The sequence below is a fragment of the Salarias fasciatus genome, chromosome 4 (genome assembly GCF_902148845.1).
Source record: "Salarias fasciatus chromosome 4, fSalaFa1.1, whole genome shotgun sequence".
Lineage (NCBI taxonomy): Eukaryota > Metazoa > Chordata > Actinopteri > Blenniiformes > Blenniidae > Salarias > Salarias fasciatus.
The window spans coordinates 25,145,930-25,168,497 of NC_043748.1; the positions used below are offsets into that span (position 1 = coordinate 25,145,930).

A 22,568-nucleotide genomic window follows, 5' to 3' on the forward strand; every position below is an offset into this window, starting at 1 on the left:
CACACATGCATGCAGAAAACAACACACATTAACAATGACAAGTACACAGATGTTTAGCCGCCACTGTTGATGAAGTCCGTCTCCTCGCGCTTCTGCAATACATCTGTTAATCTCGGCAGCCATTCGCAGCCTTGGGGTCCCGACCCCACCGCGTGCTGGCATTATTGTTTGTCTGTGTGTGGTGTGTGAAATGTTCCCAATGCTTTAGTTGTTGTCACAATAAAAGCTTGATTGAGCAGAAGAGTAATCCTCGCCTCGTCTTCTGCTTTCGAGTCGCCGCTCGACGCTCCATTTGTCCCTGGTTGAGGTGTTTGAGAGTGGGAGGGATAATATCCCCCCTTGACCTTTGAGCTCTGGAAGCATCTTTCTGCTGATCAGTCTGCGGGGGAGGCAGGTTTCATTTGAGAAGAGACGAGTCCCTCCAGACATATGACAACGTATCGTTCAGTTTGTCCAACTGTGTGTCCTCTGACGTTGTCAACTCGCAGAGAACCACAGTGAAAAGTGACTTCGTACGTCATTCTGTAAATGGCATTAATACTGAAAGAAAACCAACTTCACGTTAAGCTTGACCTGTAATCTTTATCATAAATGCATTAGATTGTACATAAAAACCTTAGTGTGAACTCCATGCAAGCACCTCTAATGCTTTTCACACAAGAGTTCCTGATTCCTAACATCCAGACAGCTTCTTCACAGTATCCACAAACAATTTATTAAGCTTACCAGCAATGACCTTTTGTAAAGTCCTTATCGCTGAACTTACTGTGGCCAGTTCAGGTAAGCTTTCAAGGTTAATTGGTGAATCTAAATTGCACATGTAGGTGAATGTCAGATTGATCTGCTGAAGTTTCATTCTGCATGGTTCAATGACAAATGACACTGATGCCAAGCAAGTTTGAGCAGAGATTTTCTAAAGTATTAGCTGATCCTGAAACGATCGCTGCTGCTGTCCTGCTCCCAAAGTTCCGAGCATCATGGACAAGTAATGAGGATGTGCTGAAAGCAGGTTTTTTTTTTTTTTTTTTTTTTAAACAATTGCCATTCAGCCACTTTCTTTAATATGAGTTATTTTAAAATTGTAAGTCACTAAATCATTGCAAATGTATGTTTTTGTATAGGTTTGGATTCCATCAAGATCCATCTGGACCAGGTACCAACACAAAGGTTTGGCAGCAGCTCTCCATCCTCAGATGATGAGGACTTCTTTGGCTCCATGAAGGCAACGTCCAGGAAAGCTCAAAGCAGCTCGACGCCTACCGAACCAGCACAAGCCCAGCATTCCACGTTCTGAAGTGGTTCCCCGCTGTGTGCCGTCTGGCTCTGGCTTTAACACACCTTCACTTGCATCAGCAGCATGTGAGACTGTTCAGTACAGCTGGGTTGATCTTCTCTCCTAAAAGAGCTCGTCTCCATTCCAAAAACTGAAAATCAACTTCTTTTGAAGTTGAACCACAAACACCTGTAAAATACTTGCCAAGAGAATTGTCTGTCTTGTTAAATATGATGCCAGAATTGTAAATGATTCACATTTTTTGAGCTTGTAAAGCTTTTGTTTGCGATGCTCTGTTCTAAATAAATTTGAGCAGACAGTGTTTTGCCGGGCTCCTATTTTGAATATTTACTACATTCACAATTCACCTTCAGTATTTTACATTTTTGCATTTTCTCATAGGAAATAAATACTTTTACTTTTTACTTGCAAAGTAAATTTTAAAGCAAGTACTTTTGTACTTTTACTGAAGTAAATTATTCCTTGGGTACTTTGACTTTTACTGAAGTATTTTTTTGCCCCAGTATCTGTACTTTTACTTAAGTAAACAAAATGAGTACTTCTTCCACCACAGCTCATCTCCCCTGGGGCTTTGCCGTCAGGCCGCTACAGAAGACCAGCAGGTTTGCCACTGGGGCTCGGCACTGCTGGCAGGCCGTGCACGTGTGACATGAGCCCAGGCAGCTGTGATGACTGTCGGCCTCCAGGATACCTGAAGAGCCTTCAGCAGGGTCTTGGTCCTGCTCTCCACCGGGTGGAGGAGTGGAGCTCAGCACCTCGGACAGCTCTGGAGGCAGACGCTATGGGGCGCTGCTCACATCAGTGTTCTGCATGAGAACAGCTCCGCTCCCAGACCCTCCCAGACCCAACAGCTCCAGACCCAGACCCTCCCAGACCCAACAGCTCCAGACCCAGACCCTCCCAGACCCAACAGCTCCAGACCCAGACCCTCCCAGATCCACATCACTGGGTCACTGTGGACCTGGAAACCCATCTGGAGCTGGGGCTGAGCCAGGGACGAAATCTTGACTGGATTGACCTCCAGCCCTCTACCTGACACCAGACGGACAAGGAAGCTGGCAGCTCAGCAGGACATGTCGGCTCTTGGAAATATGAAAATGATTAATAGTCTTAATCATACATATCAATACTTAACCTTTGCTGAATTGATTCCTGGAGATTCGGATCTATTTCCTATTCTGACTCACGTTTAAGACTCACACATGTAGAAAAAAAATCCAAAAAACAAAGAGTAATAAAGTCATGGGGCGTTAGATGCTTATTCCCGATCCAGCCTGCAGGACACAAACCCCCAGAGCGCCAGTGTTTCACGGCACTGATGAGGAGAAACGTTTCCACGTTGCTCATTCAAGAAACACAGCAGATTTTAGATGTACCATGTTTTTATTTCAAAAGAGATTACAGAAAATCATGGATGTGTAAAGTGTCTTTGGAAAAAAAAAAAGCTGATTTCTTTCATACATTTCTAATTCTATTTTCCAGATGCTTCACATGTGCTGAGACACGACCAGAGCCACCGGCGGATTTTTGTCAATTTGCAGAAAGCTGAAACCTTACAGCAGAGATATGATGTGGATTGTCCAAGGTCCAGGTCCAGGACTGGTCCAGCCCGACCCTGGTCCAGGTCCAGGACTGGTCCAGCCTGACCCTGGTGGGAGTGGAGCTGGCGACTTCCTGCAGAGGTCCATGACTCTGACACAAAGCCCAGGTTGGTACATTCAGTCTGTGGAGACAGGCTTGATGTGCTCGATGCAGCGAGGCTTCGAACCCGCGACCCAGCAAAGGGTCCGATCCAGCCCAAGAGGAAAATCACAAGAACAGGATCCAACACGCGACTGATCACATTTTTCATCCGATTTGATCGATGAAGCACAAAGTCTCTTTCTTCTGATGCAACACAACAGGATATGCAAATAAAGAGAAACAGTTTGTGGACATTTCATTTTCTAGATGGTTTGAAATAAAGTGGAAAATAAATCCAGAACGGGTTTCTTTCACAATGCTAATGCTAATTTGTGAGCTAGCTTCCACTTCAGCGCCACTGAGCTCCCAGAAGACATCAGGGGTCCAGAAAGGAGCCTTTTTCAGTTTGAACCAGCAGATTCTGTTCCTGCAGCTTAACGCTGGGGTTTCCTCATTCAAAGAGGCGGGGCCTAAAACTACCACAGAACATAGAACCATTAAGACCATTTAGTCTGAATAAAAAAGTTCAAAATAAAACCAGATTTATCAGTTATTTCCTAATGCTTGCAGCTGCAGTTTGTTTCTTGATGGATGTACTGAACTAGACTTTCGGTTTTCTGTGATGCATCACGGTGCAGAGCGACCCAGGCCTCATTTCCCTCAGCTGTGACCAAAAACGAGGTTTCCACTGAAATCACACGCACTGATCCGGAAAAGCTTTATTCAATTAAAAAAATAAACAAAATCACAGAAACACACAGAGCCACCAACATGTGGGTCAGAGAGAAAACCAGCCAGACCAATCAGAACACCTTCAGGAAGTAAAGATCTCAGACGGCGTGGATGAGGCAGAACGAGGACGGGATTTAAAATCAGGCCACAACTGCTCCAATAACGTCACATGAAAAAAGGACCGAATGTACTGGAGAGGCACCTCGTCCATCTTTATGATCGAACTGGGAAGCCGTTTGCTTCATCACACGACCGGACATCTGTAACTCGTCAGGGTGAATTTAAATGGGATTTCAGCAGATGACCTGAATCCAACATGGACGAGGCCAGTTCCCTCAGACCCACCCAGTTCACAACATTCTGTTTTCAAAATGCCCGTTAGAGCGCGCACGCACACACACACACACACACGCACACACACATACACGCGCGCGCGCGCGCACACACACACACACACACGCACGCACGCACATCAGATTAAAGCAAGAAATTATGGAGGACCAAAACTGCCATAATAATAAATAAATAGACATTTACAGATGGGTCAATATATACATTTATGAGCCAATAAATAATGTTAAAAAAAATTGTTCTTCATGAGAAAATCTATAAAATGTGACTGAAAATATCTATTTGGTGATTCTTTTATTTTTCAAATTTCTTTCCTCATTAATTTTGATGCCTGTGTTTATTTTTGTGTTTACGTTTTACATTCTTTTCTCCAAATTATGTTTCTGCATTTTATTGTCATCTGACACTTTATTTGTTGACACTTTTTTATTCACTGTCACATTTATATCTTTATTATTTCCAATCTGTGATTTTCTTCCTGTACTTTTAGCCACATATTTATTTCTGCATCACTATGTAAATGAGGGGGCGGGGCTTCAAGGCGGGTCTTGGCGTCAGCTCCTCACCTATTGGCCAATCAACTTTAAAATAAATATAACATAGCTAGAGTTAAGAAAAAATGACAAAATAAATATATATTTTCAGTCACATTTTATAGATTTTCTCATGAAAATAAATGATTAATTATTCATTTTGTATGATTTATTGGCACATCAATGTATATGTTGACCCGTTTTTATATTTCTGTATGTATTTTTAATGATGGCAGTTTTGTTCCTCCATAAGAAATCAGTGCAGAAGGAGGAAATCTCACAACACAGCGGCCGAGCTGAGGAGAGCAGTGTGTGTTCTTTCTCACACACACACACACACACACACACACTCCACTCTGCACTCGAACCGTGAGCCCTTGGGCCGTGCTCACGGCTGCCTGCTCCAGCAGCTGCGTTACGGTGAGCGCGGACTGCAGCCCTCTGGGAAAACCTTCCACCGCAGCGTCGCGACGAGGCGTCCGCCCTGAGGGGGGCGCTCCGCCACCGCTCCCCACTCCCACGAAAGAAAACCCTCTGTACATTCAAATGTTTACCGAGAAAACCTGAAGGAGTTCAATATTTTCACAATAAAGTCAAACTGAACATTACTTCCGGCTTTATGACTGGAAGCCGGTGGAAGCTAGATTCCTCAGCGCTAGCGGAACATTAGCATGAGTAGAAACGTGAACGATAGAAATCATGTAAAAGACGCCGCAAAGGAAACTTTCACTGGAATTTCCATGGTATTTAAAATTAACTTCTCTTATATTTACTTTTTTTTTTTTTTTTTAAAGGCGAAAACTTAACTTTTCAGGTTTTCCGTTCTGAAGGAACTCCTCGTATTGGCACGTTTCGCACTAAAACAAAAGCAAACCAGCAGTTTTTTCTCTGGAGGTCTCGTCCCTGCTTCAGTCTCTGGAGGACTTCCTGTCGCAGCACAGAAACAGACCAGACTAAAGAACTAACAGCTCGTCCTGCTGGACTCTGGCGCCCCCCGCAGCACAGGAGGCTCAGGACGGGGACCCGGAGGCTCTTCTGCCCTCCAACCAGCCCACGCTGCGGCCCCCGCTACCCTGTGACCCGGCGTGACCCCGGTGACCCCGGTGACCCCCCCCCCCTTCAGACCAGCCCAGCGTCTTTGGCCATGTGGTAAAAAGCTCCTCTGTGAGTCAGGAGACTGGACGGAGAGTCGAACTCGGCCATGCGGCCCCGCTCCAGAACCAGAACCCTGGAAGAGACGGAGAGGCGACGGCTTCACTCACAGGTCAGCCACAACATTAAGACCGCCTGCCTCGCACCGAGGCGGCTTCGGCCGAACCCTCCACCTCCAGCCGACAGAGGAAGCTCCACCTTTATCTGGTGTAGTGGGTGTGTGTCCCCGGTGTGTGTACCTGGTGTAGTCCATGATGGTGTTGAGGCGGTGAGCGATGGTCAGCACGGTGCAGTCCTCGAACTGGGAGCGGATGGTGGACTGGATCAGGTTGTCGGTTTCCATGTCAACGGCGGCCGTGGCTTCATCCAGGACCAGGATCTTGGTCTTCCTCAGCAGAGCTCGGGCCAGACACAGCAGCTGCCTCTGACCCACGCTGAGGACACACACACACACACACACACACACGCCCCACTGGTCATGTTCCAGCCTCCACATGTGGAATCAGACTGAAAGTCTTGGCGAACGCGTACCTGAGGTTTTCTCCTCCTTCGCTGCACTCATGGCCGAGTTTATCCGGCAGGCCCGACACGAAGGTCTTGAGGTGGGACAGCTCCAGAGCCCTCCACACCTCCTCGTCTGAGTAGGAGTCGAACGGATCCAGGTTCATCCTCAGAGAGCCGGAGAACAGCACCGGGTCCTGGAGGCGGACAGGAAACACTCGTGACGGAGTCCGGAGAGGAGAGGGGCTCAGCGACTGGACTGTCTGACTCCGACACGTCGTGAGACGCTGTCCTCAGTCTGACCTGAGGGATGATGGTGACTCTGGACCGCAGCTCGTGGAGTCCCAGCTCCGCGATGTTCACTCCGTCGATGAAGATCTGTCCCTCGGCCGCCTCGATGATCCGGAACAGACCCAGAGTCAGCGACGACTTCCCGGCTCCCGTCCGCCCCACGATGCCCACCTGAGCAGAGCGAGGCGTTACACACACACACACACACACAGAGCTGCGACGTGTGACGCGGCACTCACCTTCTCCCCGCCGCTGATGCTGAGGCTGATGTCGCGGATGGCCAGGTCCAGGTCGTCACGGTAACGCAGGCCGAAGTTTTTGAACTCGATGTGGCCGACGGTGGGCCAGCCGGGGTTCAGGGTGCTGGGCTCGTGTTTCCACTCTGCCTGGGGAGCAGACCACACACACCACACACACCACACACACCACACACACCACACACACCACACACACCACACACACCACACACACCACACACACCACACACACCACACACACTTAACATCTGCTGGTTTCAGTTTGTCAACTGATTTTAGCCGTTTTGACACATTCAGCCAGTGCAGTGTTTCCCAATGGTTTCAGTTGGTGTGTGTGTGTGTGTGTGTGTGTGTGTGTGTGTGTGTGTGTGTGTGTGTGTGTGTGTGTGTGTGTGTGTACCTCTTTTTCGGTGTCGCTGTACTCTTTCACTCTCTCCACAGCCACGATGTTGGTCTCCACGTCGGAGGACATCCGGACCAGCCAGGTGAGCGAGGCCGTCAGCTGCAGAGGGAGCAGAGAGCAGCTCGTTCACGCCGTCAGCTGTCCGGACTCGCGACCTGCGCCGCGTGCGACGGACCGCTTCCTGCTGGTGAGAGAGTGCGTACCTGGAGGGCGTAGGATATGGACAGTCCCATGATGCCCGGGCTCAGACTCTCTCTGGCGATGACTGCGAACAGAGCTGCAAACGACACGATGCAGTTTCCCACGAACTCCAGGCGAATGGCGAGCCACCTGCACACGGCGAGGAGAGGGGAAGCCTCAAACACCTACAGTCACAGATAAATCCAGCCCCCGGACGCCGGCGGTGCCGACCTGTTGGCCACGATGCTGGGATAGTAGGCCTTCTGGTTGTGGTCCACCCGCCGGTCGCTCTCCTGGATGAAGCGCTCCTGCTCGCCGAAGGCCCGGATGACGGAGGTGCCCAGCAGCGTCTCGCTGAAGTGGGTGTAGATGGGGGAGCGGCTCACCGACTCCAGGCGCTTCAGCTGGCGTGAGGACGCCACGTAAAACCGCTGGGCAGAAGGAAAGGTCAGAGGTCGAGAAACACCCAGAAACACCAGAAAGGAGCGCTTGTTTTACGCTTTCAGCTCACCTGCACGAAGAAGTAGAGCAAGCCGAAGACGGGAATGATGATGGCGACCAGCGGCGTGGCGATCAGGATGATGACGCACGCTCCCAGCACGTTGAACATGGAGCCCAGGAACATCTTGAGGATGAGGGGGATCATGGAGTCGATGGTGTCCATCTCTTTGGCGAAGCGGTTCACCAGGTTGCCGCTGGGCGTGCGCTCGAAGAAAGACATGGGCGAGCGCAGCACGTTGTACAGCATGGACTGGTGCAGGAAGCGGGACGCCAGGATGCCGCCGATGGACATGGACAGGGAGTACCCGAAGACCGCCACGCCTGCGGGACGGCACTGAGGGTCAGAGACCAGCGCGGGAGTTCGAACCCTGGACCCCGACGAGCCCCCAGAACACTGTAAACAGGAGTGCCACACACACTGGGCGGCTGGATGAAGCCCCGCCCCCTCAGAGCGGGGCAGCGCGCGGCAGCGGCGTGCTCACCCTGCGACACGCCGAGGGCTCCGTATACGCTGAGCCTCATCTCCCGGTCGGGCTGCGTGCCGTTGACCACCGGGTCGTCCGTCCACTTGCTGAGCCAGTAGTTGGAGAAGAGGGAGAGGAGGTGATGGGCGAAGAAGAGCAGCAGGCTGATGGAGGACAGGACGACGCCGACGGCCTTCAGGTAGGAGCAGAACACCGACAGCTTGACCTGCGGGGGGGAGCAGGACGCCGGGGTCAGCGCCAGGAACCAGCGGCGAAGAAACCCACAGGTGCTCAGGGAGAACATGCACGACCACGTGACGCTCCGGCCTACCTGCCCCGTGCTGGCCTTGTCGGCCTCGGTCAGTTTCCCCACGTCGGGGTTCTTGGGTTTCTTGCTTTGCTCCTTGTCCGCTGTGGACACACTGGACACACTTCGGACACACACGCACACACACACACACAGTCAAGCTACGAGCATGCAGCTGAACTCAGATCAGCTCTCTGTCTCCTGGACTCACCCCACCAGCGAGGCGACGCTGCCGTTCTCCGCCTCCTTGGGGACCGTCTTCGGCGTGGACTCTGCAGCTAAGGAAGAGACACGAGTTCATGACGGGGCCGTCCCGGACGCCGCCCGCCCGCCCGCCGGAGCGGGAGGACATCCGGACCGGTGGCGCCGCCCACCGTTGCCGTCGCCCTGGTCCACGGTGGCGTAGGTCCGCAGGAACTCGGCGAACGCTCCGTCCGTGGCCATGAGCTGCTGGTAGGAGCCGGCCTCCGTGATCTCTCCTTCCACCATCACCAGGATCAGGTGGACCTGCGGCAGGTAGCTGAGGCCGTGGGTCACCAGCACACGGGTCTGCGCGCACACACACACACACACACACACACACACACACACAGCTAATAACACTGTCCCACAATTCTCTGGAGCAGCAGTATCTAATATCCAGCAGGGGAATGGGCGTCCACTGGGGGGCGCCAGAGAGCTTCAGGAGGACAGCATGAGGAAAAATACATGTAAATAAATATATATATAAATAAATAAGTGGGGCTGCTGTGGTTCAGTGGGGAGAGCAGTCGTCCCACAATTAGGATGTTGTGAGTTCGATTCCCGTCTCCCCCTGTCTGCATGTCGAAGTTTTATTGGGGAAGACACTGAACCCTGAAATGCCCACACTCTTGTACATCGCTTTGGACAAAAGCGTCTGCTAAATGAAATTGTAGAAGTGTAGAGTGGCTGTAAGAAGACGACCGAAGCACACCTGGAAGGCAGAGCCACTTCAGCCTCGCTCAGCAGGAGAGACTCACCTTGTCTTTGAGCAGTCCCTGAGGACCCACCACCTTGTCGAAGATGTGCTTTCCCACGTGGGCGTCCACGGCGGACAGCGGGTCGTCCAGCAGGTACACCGCTCGGTCACAGTACACGGCTCTGGCCAGGCTCACCCTCTGCTTCTGCCCTCCGGACAGGTTCACGCCCTGTGTGGGACACGGAGACGTCTCAGCCGTCTCGTCCTCGCATCACGTAGGGATCTATAAGACAGACGGACAGGCGGGACCCACACCTTCTCTCCGATCTCGGTCTCGTCTCCGGCGGGGAGGATCTCCAGGTCGGGCTGCAGGGCGCAGGCCTCCACCACCTGCTGGTACCACGCCTCCCTCCGCTCCTGGCCGAACACGATGTTGTCCTTCAGGCTGGAGTTCTGGATCCAGGCCTGCTGGGGAACGTAGGCCACAGAACCCTGGCCGGAACAAACACAGAACCACACGCAGACTCAAACCAAGACGTTTCAGGAGAACAGGGTCGCTCTCATCAGCCGCCATCTTGAAAAAGCGCCTTTAAAATGAGAGAAAAGCTCTGAAGTGGGACTGGTTAAACACTCCAACAGAATGAGAGGGCCAGCTTTAGAAACCTGGATGCAAAACTGACAAGTGTGTGTGTGTGTGTGTGTGTGTGTGTGTGTGTGTGTGTGTTCAGCCACCTTGACGGTCACACTTCCTTCCATCTTGTCCATCTCTCCGAGGAGGGCCGAGAGCAGCGAGGACTTCCCCGAGCCCACGTGTCCCACCACGGCCACCAGGAAGCCTTCTGGAATACACACATTCAGCCTTCACACACAGGAAGACGCATCGTTCAGCTCGGTTCTCACCAGGGTCACTCCACGCTTAAAAACAGCCGCAGCCTCCGCACGCTTCAGGCACATCGTCAGCGTTCACCACTGCAGACGTTTCTCAGATAAACGACCAAAGCAAAACACATTATATGTAATACTGGAAGAACAGTCAAACTGAAATGACTATTCAGCTTTTTTGGAAGGAAAAAAATAAAAATATAAATAAATAAATACCGTACTGGCCTGAATATAAGACAATATTTTTTTCCAGAAATGGTACTCTCAAAAAAGGGGGTCGTTCTATAATGGAGGACTGGATGGAGCCAGAGTCCCGGGGAGCTGTCCTGCCTCTGCTCCATGCAGTGGCTCCGCCCCCCGTTAGGGGGAGCTAGTGAGCTGGACAGAGAGTCAGCCTGCAGCAGTGAGAGAAGAAGACTGAGCAGTGTGGCTGCTGCTGGTTTTTCTAAGCTTCATTTCAAACAGCATCGAAAATATCTGCCTGTCAGTACTCGAGTATACTTAGTTGATGTTCAGGATGGAGGTGAAACTGATACTTGTGAGTTTGTCAGTTTGTTTTGAAGTTTCAAAGCAGATGCTAATTCCGTTAGCATGTCAATGGTGTTTCTATTAATAGATAGCATTGAGCTAGCGGCTTCGATTTTAAATACTGACTGGTTTTGTTTTTAGACAGTGATGTATGTTGTGATCCATCTTGTGCATTTGTTCACTTCTATGTAAATCTGGCTTGGTTCAGTTTTGCAGCCTTCAGGAGAAAGTAATAAAAGCTCAGACCAGCTGAAATCTCCTGCTTTCTTTCCCCAAGAACTGTCCTCTACAGGCCAAACTGAACCCAACATTCATGGAGGGCTGAATTATTAATGTTCATGGAGTTGAATAGAACTTGAATTTGATGGGTAGAAAGTTATTTACATCATTAATGCAGTTATTGAACCTTTGAGGTTCTTAATCGTTGCTTATTTTGAGAAAGAGAAAATATTTTTTATTTAATACTGCAGTAATATTTTTTATCTTAAAGGTGCATTAAAGGGATACTTCAACATTTTGGCAAATGGGCCCATTTGGCGCAATTCCTTAGTCATTTCGAACAGCATACTACTTTTTTTGTGAGGGGGAGCTCTTGTTCATTCAAAGGCGAGTTGGGGAAGGTTTTCGGGACGGACACAATGGAAGTGGATGGTATTTTTGTTCCCCCTCGTGTAACTCATCAAATACACAATCCAACAATGCCAAAATACTCTGGTGGACACGTTATAATCTGCACATTCACTACGCTGTGCAGCACCAACAAATAATATTGTAGCGTTACGACACTGAAGCAAATACTGGGAACTACTTTTTCTTTTGAAATCACTACGCCCAGACGCCATGTTTAGTAAGTAGTTCCGTCTTAGCAATCTTCACATAAATAACTCAATCTGGTAATTTTGCATTAATATTTCACATCGTAGTGAATGTGCGGATTGTAACGTGTCCACCAAAGTGTTTTGGGGTTGTTGGATTGTGTATTTGATGAGTTAGACGAGGGGGAACAAAAATACCGTTCACCTCCATTGTGTCCGTCCCGAAAACCTTCCCCGACTCACCTCTGAATAAACAACAGCTCACCCTCACAAAAAAAGTAAGTACGCTTTTCGAAATGACTAAGGAATTGCGCTAAATGGGCCAATTTGCCAAAATGTTGAAGTATTATGGAGTATCATTATCATGGAGTAGCATTAAGGAGTTTGCACGTTTTATGCAAAACAGCGCCCCTTGCAGGCCTTGGGCGTAATGCAGCTTAGTGAAACACTCGTGCCTGTGGCTCGCGTGCATGGAAGCGGGGAACTCCTTCCTCGCTCTTTTAGTAGCGCTCGAGGAAGATTTAAGTTTCTTCTCCCTGGTGGAGTCTGTGTGGAGCTGTGGCAGTGCTAGAAGCCAGTCTGTTCTGACTTTCTGGAAGATCCTGCTCAGTTGTTGCTCACTAAGCATCTGGTGGAGTAATGGCAGACAAAATGAAACCTAACTAATCAGGCCAGCCGGAGCGCGCATTACGTCATTCCTTTCAAATTCTCCCCCCAAAAAAATTCTGGTACCGGACCGGCACTGCAACTTTCAAGTGACAATTTAGCGCTGTTAGAGGTACTTGTAATGAATATGTCAGGGCACATTGTACACATCATTAAAAATGTGGAACATATTTATGGTGGAAAATAAGTATTTTTAAAGTTGAAAAACTCCTTAATGCACCTTTAAATCACATGAAATGTTATCTGCTGTGAGTTTTTGAGTTTAGAGTAATTGTACAATAAACTTTTTTTTTTTATGAGTAACCTTGTTGTCTTCAACATATTTTTATTTTCACAAAATGATATTTGAAAAACAGGGGTCATCTTATAATCAGAGTCGTCTTATGTTTGGGCCAATACGGTAATAATAATACAATAACCTGATCGAAATTGCATCTTTTACACCTCATGAATGCAGACTGTTGTTCTGTGAACACACGCACCTCTTGAGTGTGGGCGACTCGGCCTTGGACCAGCTGAAAGCGCCGTCCACCACGGAGATGCTGTGTGGAGCTGGAGGAGAGACGGCGGAGTGTGTGTGAGTGTGAGCTGAGAGGGAGGGTGGGGGTGGAGGTGTGGACGGACGGCCGACTCACAGCCTGCGGCCCGGTGATCCACGCTGTCCTCCTGCAGCTCCTCGTGGGACAGGAACACCCGCAGACGCTTCAGAGACACGCTGGCCTGAGCACGCACGCACGCACACACACACACGCACACACACACACACACACACACACACACCGGAGGCAGGAAGCTGAAACACTGTCGCGGCTCATGTTGCACTTTTGTTTCTGGAGACGTCGAGTGTCGACGCTCCATCAAACTGGAACATGATGAAGTGTTACACTCTGATCGGTCCACTGATGTGAACGCAGAGGAAACGGACACACACACACAAACACACACACACACCTGCACCATGCTGCTGATGACCATGGGCAGCATGTTGAGAGGAAACCTCAGGATGTTGAAGAGCGCCAGAGACACAAAGGCCTTCTGGGCATCCAGGACGTTGCGCTCGTCGATCAGCACGTACACGGTGAACGTGGACAGCGCCACCTGCAGACAGACGTCCCCGAGTCACGGCGCCGCCCGGAGGCCGGGGCGTCCGAGTCGGCGCCGCACTCACCAGGAAGGGCGCGCACACCCAGGTGAAGGTGGAGATGGCGCCCAGGTACGCCGTCTTCTTCAGGACCTTGAGCTCGCTCTCCCGGATCGCAGACACCTTGTCCTTGAAGGCCAGCTCCCAGGCGTACAGCTTCAGCACCTTGATCCCGTTCAGCATCTCGTTCATCAGCTTGATGCGGTTGTCTTTGCTCTTCATCTGAGCCACCTGTGACACACACACACACACACACACACACACACACCTATCCAGTGAACAAAGCCTGGTTTAGCTGTTCAAACTGAGCACGACCCTAAATCCTCACATGAGCTCCACTAGAGACTGTATGTGGAGGTGAGAGAGTGTCTGCGCTCCCACCTGGTAGGCTTTGGTTTTCATGGCGATAACGGCGTTAACAGGAACCATGAGAACCATCACGGCCACTCCTGCCAACACGGAGGGGCCCAGGTTCTACACACACACACATATACATACACATTTCAGTGTTTAATATTTTCTATGTTCAAATGAAGCAGTGCAGGTGGTGTGTGTGCGTGTGTGTGTGTGTGTGTGCCAGCACCTGCCAGAGGAAGTAGAGGGCCAGCACCACCTGCAGAGGAGCGGACCAGATCATGTTGATGTAGGTGATCAGGTCCATGAAGCGCTGGGCGTCCACAGACATCAGGTTGACGATCTCTCCCACCGTGGAGGTCCGGCGGGCCGCGCTGGTGATGACCAGCGCCTGGGGGGCACAACCAGGGTCAGAGGTGAGGGCACAGGGTCACGTCCAACCAGCCAATCCCACCCCCCAGCAGATAAGGAATCCGTGCACGCGTCAGTGTGTAGCGGAGTGTGTGTACCTTCCTGTAGACGGCGCCGATGACGGCGGTCCGCAGGCGCATGCCGGAGATGAAGCACACGTGGAAGTACTGCTGCAGGATGAGCGACTGCACACAGGTACACAGGAAGAGCAGGGCGGTGTAGAAGAAGCCCTGCCAGGAGGGGGCGCTGGAGTCGTTGATGAAGCGGATGAGCAGTCTGGAGTGAAGAAGAAGAAGAGGAGCTCGTTATGGAACGACGGAGAACTGATGGTTCTAAAGAGTTCTTTCTCCTTTAAACCTTTTAAAGTAGGTTTCTGTCAATTAGAAACACATTATTACATGTTTATCAGGGCACCAAAAGGGAAAAAAGGTCAGAGTTCACCATTTTCACCAAAAGAAATTAATCTGGAGCCACAACACATGCTCAACTTTCACATTAAAACCCAGCTGGTAGAGTTGTAAATACAGTTATTCTATATGAACAATAACCGAGGCTCATGATTCATCACTGTAACTTAAAACCTGAGATATTTCATAACATGTTTAGCATATTTAGCCAACTGTCTGTCGTGATTTTGGCCATTCTGCCACATGAAGACGGGATTTTTATCCATATTGAGAGTGAATCCGGGTCTCTTACTGAGAGGTTACTTGGAAGCTCAACATTTGTCAGGTGGAGTGAAAGCAGGCTCGGATCTCGCCGGATCACAGCGGAACTAAAGAGCCACATGCGGCTCCAAACTGCAGGTTTCATCCCTCTGATCAAACACTCCACGGCTCTTTTGTACAAAGATAATCGAGCGGTTCAATTTGAACAAGAGTCTGGCAGAGGCAATAACCCCACCACGGCTCCCCCTTTGTATTCAAATGCTGTCAGACCGGCCAGAGTTCGCCGTTTGAGAAAACCGGGCTTTCTCACCGGAGGATCTCAGGCCCCACGAACATGAGGATGTCCTGGATGATCTTGTACAGGCAGGAAATGAGAAAGTAGGGCCCAAAGGTCAGGCACAGCGCCCACAGAAGGGAGGCCTCCTTTGTTTTCTTGGAGTTTTTCATCAGCAGGATCTCAGACTCCTCCACGGGGTTGCCGTCTTTGTCCTCTCCGCGGGGGGCCCGCTTGGGGGAGAACACTGTTTGGTGTTCTGTCCTGGGAAAGGAGAAAGGTTACAGTCATTGTCTTTCAGAATAAATCAGCGTGCGGCTGTGAGGAGAGGTGTCTGACTTCTTGATGTTGTGGCACTCGGTGTTCCAGCACTCCACCAGGCGGGGGACAACGCTGTGGGAGCGGTCCTCAGGGTTCAGGGTCCACAGGTCCTTCTCCTCCAGGGGGCGCTTGTAGCCCGTCACCATCATCCTGCCAGAGGGGGGGGGGGGGCGGTGAACCGTTTCTACATGGCTCCAGCTGTTTCATTAAGGTTCTGGGTGAGAACGTAGGAGACGCTCACCTGGTGATCCACCAGAAGGTGATCCTGGAGAGGAAGGAGGCTCCGGGCTCCGGACAGGGATTCTACACACAAAACCACCGTTACAGCAAACGCGTCTGCATCAGGGCCTCGCCCAGCTCACCCAAGATGACAGGAAGGACCCTGAACACACCGTCGACAGCTCTGGAGCCACAGGAGGCCCTCGGGCCCCCCTCACCTCTCCCTGGAACTACCGTCACTAACATCTCATCTTCGCTGTGTTTGTACTCTAGATTCTTTCTGAAAAAGTCTTTATCTGGCAACTAAAAAAAAAAAAGAAAAACAAGTAGAAAAGCACAAAAAAGCCACAATGCCACGAGCACAACTAAAGGAAAACTACAGCAGGTTGATAGAACGCAGTGGAATCTGCTCTTTGGGCCGTGGAGGTCGCAGGTCACTGAAGCGAAGGTTTAAGGTCGCTGAGGGGTGGAAGTGCTGAGAGCCGATTCCGACCGGACGTCCAGGAGCGCTCAGACCTCACACACACACACACACGCACACACACACCGCGGCGTAACTCACCGGGTCCTTCACCATCTGGGAGAAGAGGGGCGGCTGGTCGGTGAGGCAGGACAGGACCAGCGCCACCAGCAGCAGGGCGTAGTACAGGTAGAAGGTGGTGTACCGCCACACCGACACCGTCAGCGGCTGGAAGACACACAGGCCGCCGTCAGGCCTCCGGAGCGCTGCTGAACCCCGTTTTCACTGGTTTTCTTTGGTTATTTAGCGCCGGCGTGCAGCTGTGTGTGCGGATAGGCTGTGATTGTGTGCATCGATGACCTGAGCTGAGCCACGGGGAGGCGTGTGTTTTTCTGACCAGCTAACAGCAGGTTTACATCTGTGTGCTCAGGTCTTCTCTGAACTCTCACACTGCCTGTTTGGGTTGTGTTTCAGGTCCGTGGCGGTCCGAAAGCTTCCAGAAAGCCTCCTCTTCCTGACAGAAACAGCCTCTGCTTCCTACCTGAAACTATGTTTTGTTTTACAGCCTGTAAACACTGTTTTGGTTTCTCTGCAGCGCTCTGAGAGGAGCGCCCTGTGCTCTGGCTTCCGGTGTCGGTCCCAGGCCTCGGATCCGGGCCGAGCCGGACCCGCCGGACTCACTGACCTGCTGCAGGGCCTGCAGGATCTTGGATCTGAAGGAGACGGAGGCGCAGAGCAGAGCCAGCAGCCAGAAGACGAGCATCACGCCGGACGACTGGACCCCTTTCATCCGCTCATACTGGGTCACGATGGCGGCCAGCAGCTGCAGCGCGCACACACACACACACACACACACACACACACAGTTACTGCAAACACACACGACGAGGAGTGACGCGTAGACACACTCCTCTCCAGACATGCAAGCTCTCCCTGAATTACTGTAATCCTCAGTTTGATTTCAACCTGAAGTCATCACAGATCACATCAATCTGTCAAACAATCGGTCCGACTGTTGACTTTACACATTCAAATACCTGCTTCATTACTTGAGTTTTATTATTTCTCAACAAAAATCAGTTATTTTCCATTGTGAGTGGATTTCAACCAAAAGAATACGATGCATTATTACTATTATCAATAGCTGTTGATACATCAGGTTTAAAGTGTACGTATATACCACTCAAGTGAGTTTCTCTTTAAAATAATATTAAAAACAAGTAATGAAACTGGTATTGAAGCTGGAAAGACCTGAAAAAAACTGATTTGTTGTTTTCTTCAAGGTTTTATGAATTTATCAACTGAAAATTCAGCATGAATCTTCAAAGTTTTTATGGATTCAAGTGTTTATTGAAGCGAAATGAGAAAAATCTGACGATGACGGACGGCTCAAGAGGGAACATTTACCTAAATGGACCAAACTGAACCTAATCATGCTTTCCTGTGGATACAAAAGCACATCTTGGGATGACAAACGAGTGCGAGGGAGCGAGGCCGGCTGCAGGCCGTGCGAAGCGCCGAGCCTCACCATGGTGAGGCCCAGGACGGTGGGGCTGATGAGGAGGACGGGCGCCGGGACGCTGCCGCCGTGGCTCCGCTCCCACAGGGAGTAAAACACGTCCGACCAGCAGACCATCCACAGCAGGAAGCCCACGGCCTGCGGGGGAAACAGAACACCCCGGTCACGGGTTTCAAAGCAGCGTCTTCCTCTCCAGCAGCGGGGAAGGCGAAGCCGAGCTTCGGTCTTCAACGTGGACATGAGACACCGAAGAAAAACTCACGGTTTTGGCTTTGTTGAGGTGGCTCATGCAGATGTAGCCGTTGTTGTGGCTGCGGAGGTAGATGAGGTAGACGGGGACACAGATCCAGAGGTAGATGCATGGCACCCAGACCAGGACCGTGTTCTGGAAACACGGCGTGAGGTCCGGATTGGACGTGTTCCATGTTCGGTTCCAGTCCTGGAGGAGGAGAGCGGGAAGCTGAGCGTCGCTCCAGTGACAGCGGCACGAGGCAGATCAGAATGTCTCCGACGCCATGCGAGTCTTCACGAGAACGTGACGACACAGAAACACCGGGAAGAGCCGAGCGGCCGTTCAGAGAAAAGAGAAGTGTTGGATCAACAACAGCAGCTGTCGACACGGTGACCGAGAGCCGAGCACAAAGGTCAGAGGTGACGTTCCAGCCGCCGTCACACAGGAGCCTGAACTTCCAAGAACCTCCACATACCTGAAGTGTGTGAGGGCCCAGAGTCCCGGACACGCTGCCCTACAGCCCCGGTGGTGTAGGGCAAGCAGCTCCAACCACCACCGTGACCTGTCCGGCGGCCGGCACGCCGTCACCGTCACCCGAGACTTCTCAGCAGGAAAGAAAGAATCTGGGTCACAACTGAGGTTCAGCAACACTGAGCCGACACATCCCAGCAAACTCCAAGAAAAGCAGCAAGTCCTCAGGAAGGTTCTTCACCTCTCAGCTGCACCTTCCCAGCTAGCCGACCCCCGGGGTTAGCTCCGAGCCAGAGGCTGACGGAGCACCGGCTCACTGTGTTCCAGGCTCCTGGGGCCTCATTTATCATCATTTATCATCATGCACTCCCATGAAAAGTGTGGAATTTATTAACTTGTACTTCTACTATGGAATAAGCATGGTCATTAGGAACAAGTGGGATTTTATCTAAACCGATGTCTTACTGTTGTACGTATAACCCACGTACGCATGTTTGATAAGTATCGATTTTTTTTTTGTACTTACGCACATTTTAAATTTCATTCGACTCACCAACTCTTTGCTGGGGTGGCAACACGGCAAAAAATATACTACTTATTATAATGAAGTCATGATCACAGCTGACTCACGATTCTTTTTTCCATTGATTTTTGAGATGTGAAAGTTTCTGAACAGTGCAGCCAAACCATTTCTCAATGTTAAACATCGTCAGTATAGATGTGCAACACATAGAGTGTTCCCTCAGATGATTCTACGGGCTCTCTGCTTTGTCAGATCGTCAGCACGTTCTAATCCTTCATAATCTAATATCGCACAGCCTCGATCGAGCCTCTCAGACCGAGCATGACTCGGAGGAACTCCAGCAGCTCCTCAACTAGCTTAACAGGTTCAAAAAAACTAGAAAGCATTGTTGGATTAAAAACCAGTTATGTATATGAGCAGAGAAAAGAATAAATAACACTGTCCTTAAAAATAAAACAAAACACACTTTGAAAAACGAGTTAACACGACTGGGAGGGAAGGAATGTACCAGTGAGCTCTGCCGGCTTAAAGCAGGACTCTGCAACTTTTAACACCAAAACAGACACTTCAGTGACTTTCCGCCAAGACAAGCTGGTCTGGAGCCGTGACACACATTTAACTACACTGAAGGGAACTTTATTTACCTGCTGTTTCACCTTTGTACAATGACCTTGAGTGTCTTAGAAGGCGCTTGGAAATTACATGTATTATTATTAGTCTATAAATTGAGGCTTGAAAAGTTTCAAATTTAGTTTAGATGCACAAACAAAAACTAAATCTGATGGTGCATTTATGAAATTATAACTACAGTTCAGGGTAGTGAACATTGTATTATGCTGAACCTGTTTCACACCTGATTTTAACATGTTTGTTCCTCTTTTCAAGCATTTTTTGTTGAAAATTTTGAAATGTTATCTGTTTCGACCACTGTACCTCTTCTTAAGCAGTTTTTCAAGTTTCTTCCCAACTGACTTTAATATTCTTTTTGAAATTCTACAGATTTGTTTTTTTAATCTGTACTATCATTTTTTTACCCCATTTCCTGTGGCTTCAGCTAATTTCCTCAGTTTTACTTGCACCTTTCTTTGAACCATTTCTGAACCAGGAGTCACAATCAGTCGTAGTCAGCAAAAAAGAAAAGTGTGTCCAAGAATCCAGAAACTTTACAAAAGGTTTTTTTTAACACTTAAAGGTGCATTAAGGAGTTTGCACATTTTATGTGAAACAGCGCCCCCTGCAGGCCTTGGGCGTAACTGCAGCTTAATGAAACACTCCTGCCTGTGGTTTGCGTCCATGTACGTGCACGGAAGAGGGGAACTCCTTCCTCGCTCTTTAAGTAGCGCTCGAGTAAAATTTAAGTTTCTGTTGCCTGGTGGGTCTGTGTGGAGCTGCAGTGCTAGAAGCCGGTCTTTTCTTACTTTCTGGAAGATCCATCCTCAATACTGCTCAGTTGCTGCTCGTTAAGCATTTGGCGGAGTAATGGTGGACAAAACGAAACCTAAGGATATCAGGCCAGCGGGAGGCGCATTACATCACATCATCTCTAATTCTCCCCAAAAAATTCTGGTGCCGGACCGGCACTGCAACCTTCAAGTGACAATTTAATGCTGTTAGCAGTACTAGCAATGGATATGTCAGGGCACATTGTACACATCATTGAATATTTGTAACATATTTATGGTGGAAAATAAGTATTTTTAAAGTTGAAAAACTCCTTAATGCACCTTTAAACTTGACTTTGTCATTAAACTTCACCATACAATGAAATATTCAACTCTGCTGGCCACAGCGGCACTGAGGTGAGGGATATCACAGAAGCGTACCGTGCTCACGTTCAGTCTTTCACTCTTGACTGGACCTGGAGCCATCTGGAGAACCCTGGACAGACCACCCGACCGGACCGGGCGAGAGGCAGAGCGAAAGGAGGAACTGGCCGCTGCCTTCAGTGACTCACAAGCTGGATGTTGTTACAGTCAGCAAGAAGGGACTTTTGTTCCTCAAAGGAGGATTATTGTATGGACCAGTAGTTCTGCTGACCATCTCTTTGTTATTGTGGCGTGTTCAACAAAGAGATTTCTGACATGGTTTCTGCCTCTTTCTAGGCTTTGGGAGCTGAAGGTGAGATTTCCACCTGTTGCATAATAAACATCTAAATAACTTTCATACAAAAAGACTTTAAAAAAGATCCCAGGGAATAATGGTAAGATGGATTTTCTTTTGTGTGAGCACAGCCTGAGACCAACATCTAAACACACACATTGAGCAGGAATACTATTGCAACAACACATCATCAGCAGCACCTGTCTTCATGTGTGTACAATGTATTTACATCTTGTAAAAGTAAGCATTAAAATGACAATTCAAACAGACAGTTCAAACTGTGTTTAAAATGAGATATTTGTTTTGGGATAACATCACAACCATATTTGTTCATAAGAGTCGCTCAGACCTGAAGATCAGGTTGCAATGAATCCGTCTGGTCAAACGTAAAACTGTGATCTGTTTCAACACTGGCAACTGAAGACAACAGTCAACACAGGCATCCTCTGGACGACCACGCTCCGCTGAGACCCATCCAACATGGCACTGAACAGCGCTCCATCACTCTACGAAGCACCATGTGGAACTACCAAGATCAAGTCTACCTGTGCTATGTCCATGACACTGCCTACTCAGTTATTCTATGATTCTACCTGCACTTTATAACTATCTATGTTATCCTATAACTCTACCTGTACTGTGTCTCTAACTACCTATACTACACCTATACCTCTATCGGTGTTATTTTTGACTCTGTATTCTGTCTATGACTCTAACTATGGTATCCAATGATTCTACTTATGTCTATAATTACCTATGTTATGGTGTGGCTCTACCTGTACTATGTCTACAGATGTCCCTTCACACCTCGGGACTACCAGGATCAACCAAAACCAGTGTGGACCTCAGTCCGGCGCCCTGAGTCCCCGCTGGGGGACCTGACTTCACCGACGGAAAGACAGATGGTATCTTTCAGGAGTTCTGGGGCCTGAGAGGTCGATGAGTGTTTGGTAACAGACTGTGTGGAGGTGAAGTGTGTGTGTGTGTGTGCGTGTGTGTGAGTAGTGATGCTACCTTGAGAGAGAAAAAAACTGTGTGTGTGTGTGTGTGTGTGTGTGCACTGATATGGAGATGCTACCCTCCACCTGACAGAAAACACAGCGTGTGTGTGTGTGTGTGTGTGTGTGTGTGTGTGTGTGTGTTAGAGCATTAAGAGGATCGTACCGGAGTGACCCGGCTAACTCCCGGTTAGCCTGAACCCGGCAGCCACACAACAACAACAGCAACAACCTCCGCACTCTGGAAGAAGACGGAACACACTCACCCAGAACGGGTCGGAACTGTCGGGACTGCAGAACCCGTCAAACCCCATTCGCCCGGACGCAGGAGGAGTTTGAGGGTCCGTGGAGCTCCGCGGAGGTTTTATAACTGCGGTCCGGGCGGAAGCTGCGGCTC

The 22,568-nt window shown here is 49.6% G+C and overlaps 1 protein-coding gene across 1 annotated transcript; it reads right to left on the reverse strand.

Moving 5' to 3' along the window:
• Positions 1-3,681: 3,681 nt before the first annotated feature.
• Positions 3,682-22,568, reverse strand: abcc1 (ATP binding cassette subfamily C member 1 (ABCC1 blood group)). Its single transcript, XM_030090391.1, has 31 exons — positions 22,438-22,568; positions 18,110-18,286; positions 17,857-17,985; positions 17,014-17,151; positions 16,431-16,556; positions 15,891-15,952; positions 15,668-15,799; positions 15,365-15,592; positions 14,485-14,662; positions 14,205-14,366; positions 14,003-14,095; positions 13,649-13,852; positions 13,432-13,578; positions 13,116-13,200; positions 12,963-13,032; positions 10,322-10,448; positions 9,905-10,081; positions 9,651-9,818; positions 9,024-9,198; positions 8,861-8,927; positions 8,674-8,773; positions 8,361-8,568; positions 7,889-8,199; positions 7,609-7,808; positions 7,401-7,527; positions 7,195-7,296; positions 6,777-6,923; positions 6,550-6,708; positions 6,277-6,443; positions 5,985-6,179; positions 3,682-5,821 (listed from the first exon to the last, which is right to left on the reverse strand). Exons 1-31 carry the CDS (start codon positions 22,483-22,485, stop codon positions 5,713-5,715), a joined length of 4,518 nt encoding a protein of 1,505 aa, XP_029946251.1. The 5' UTR covers positions 22,486-22,568; the 3' UTR covers positions 3,682-5,712.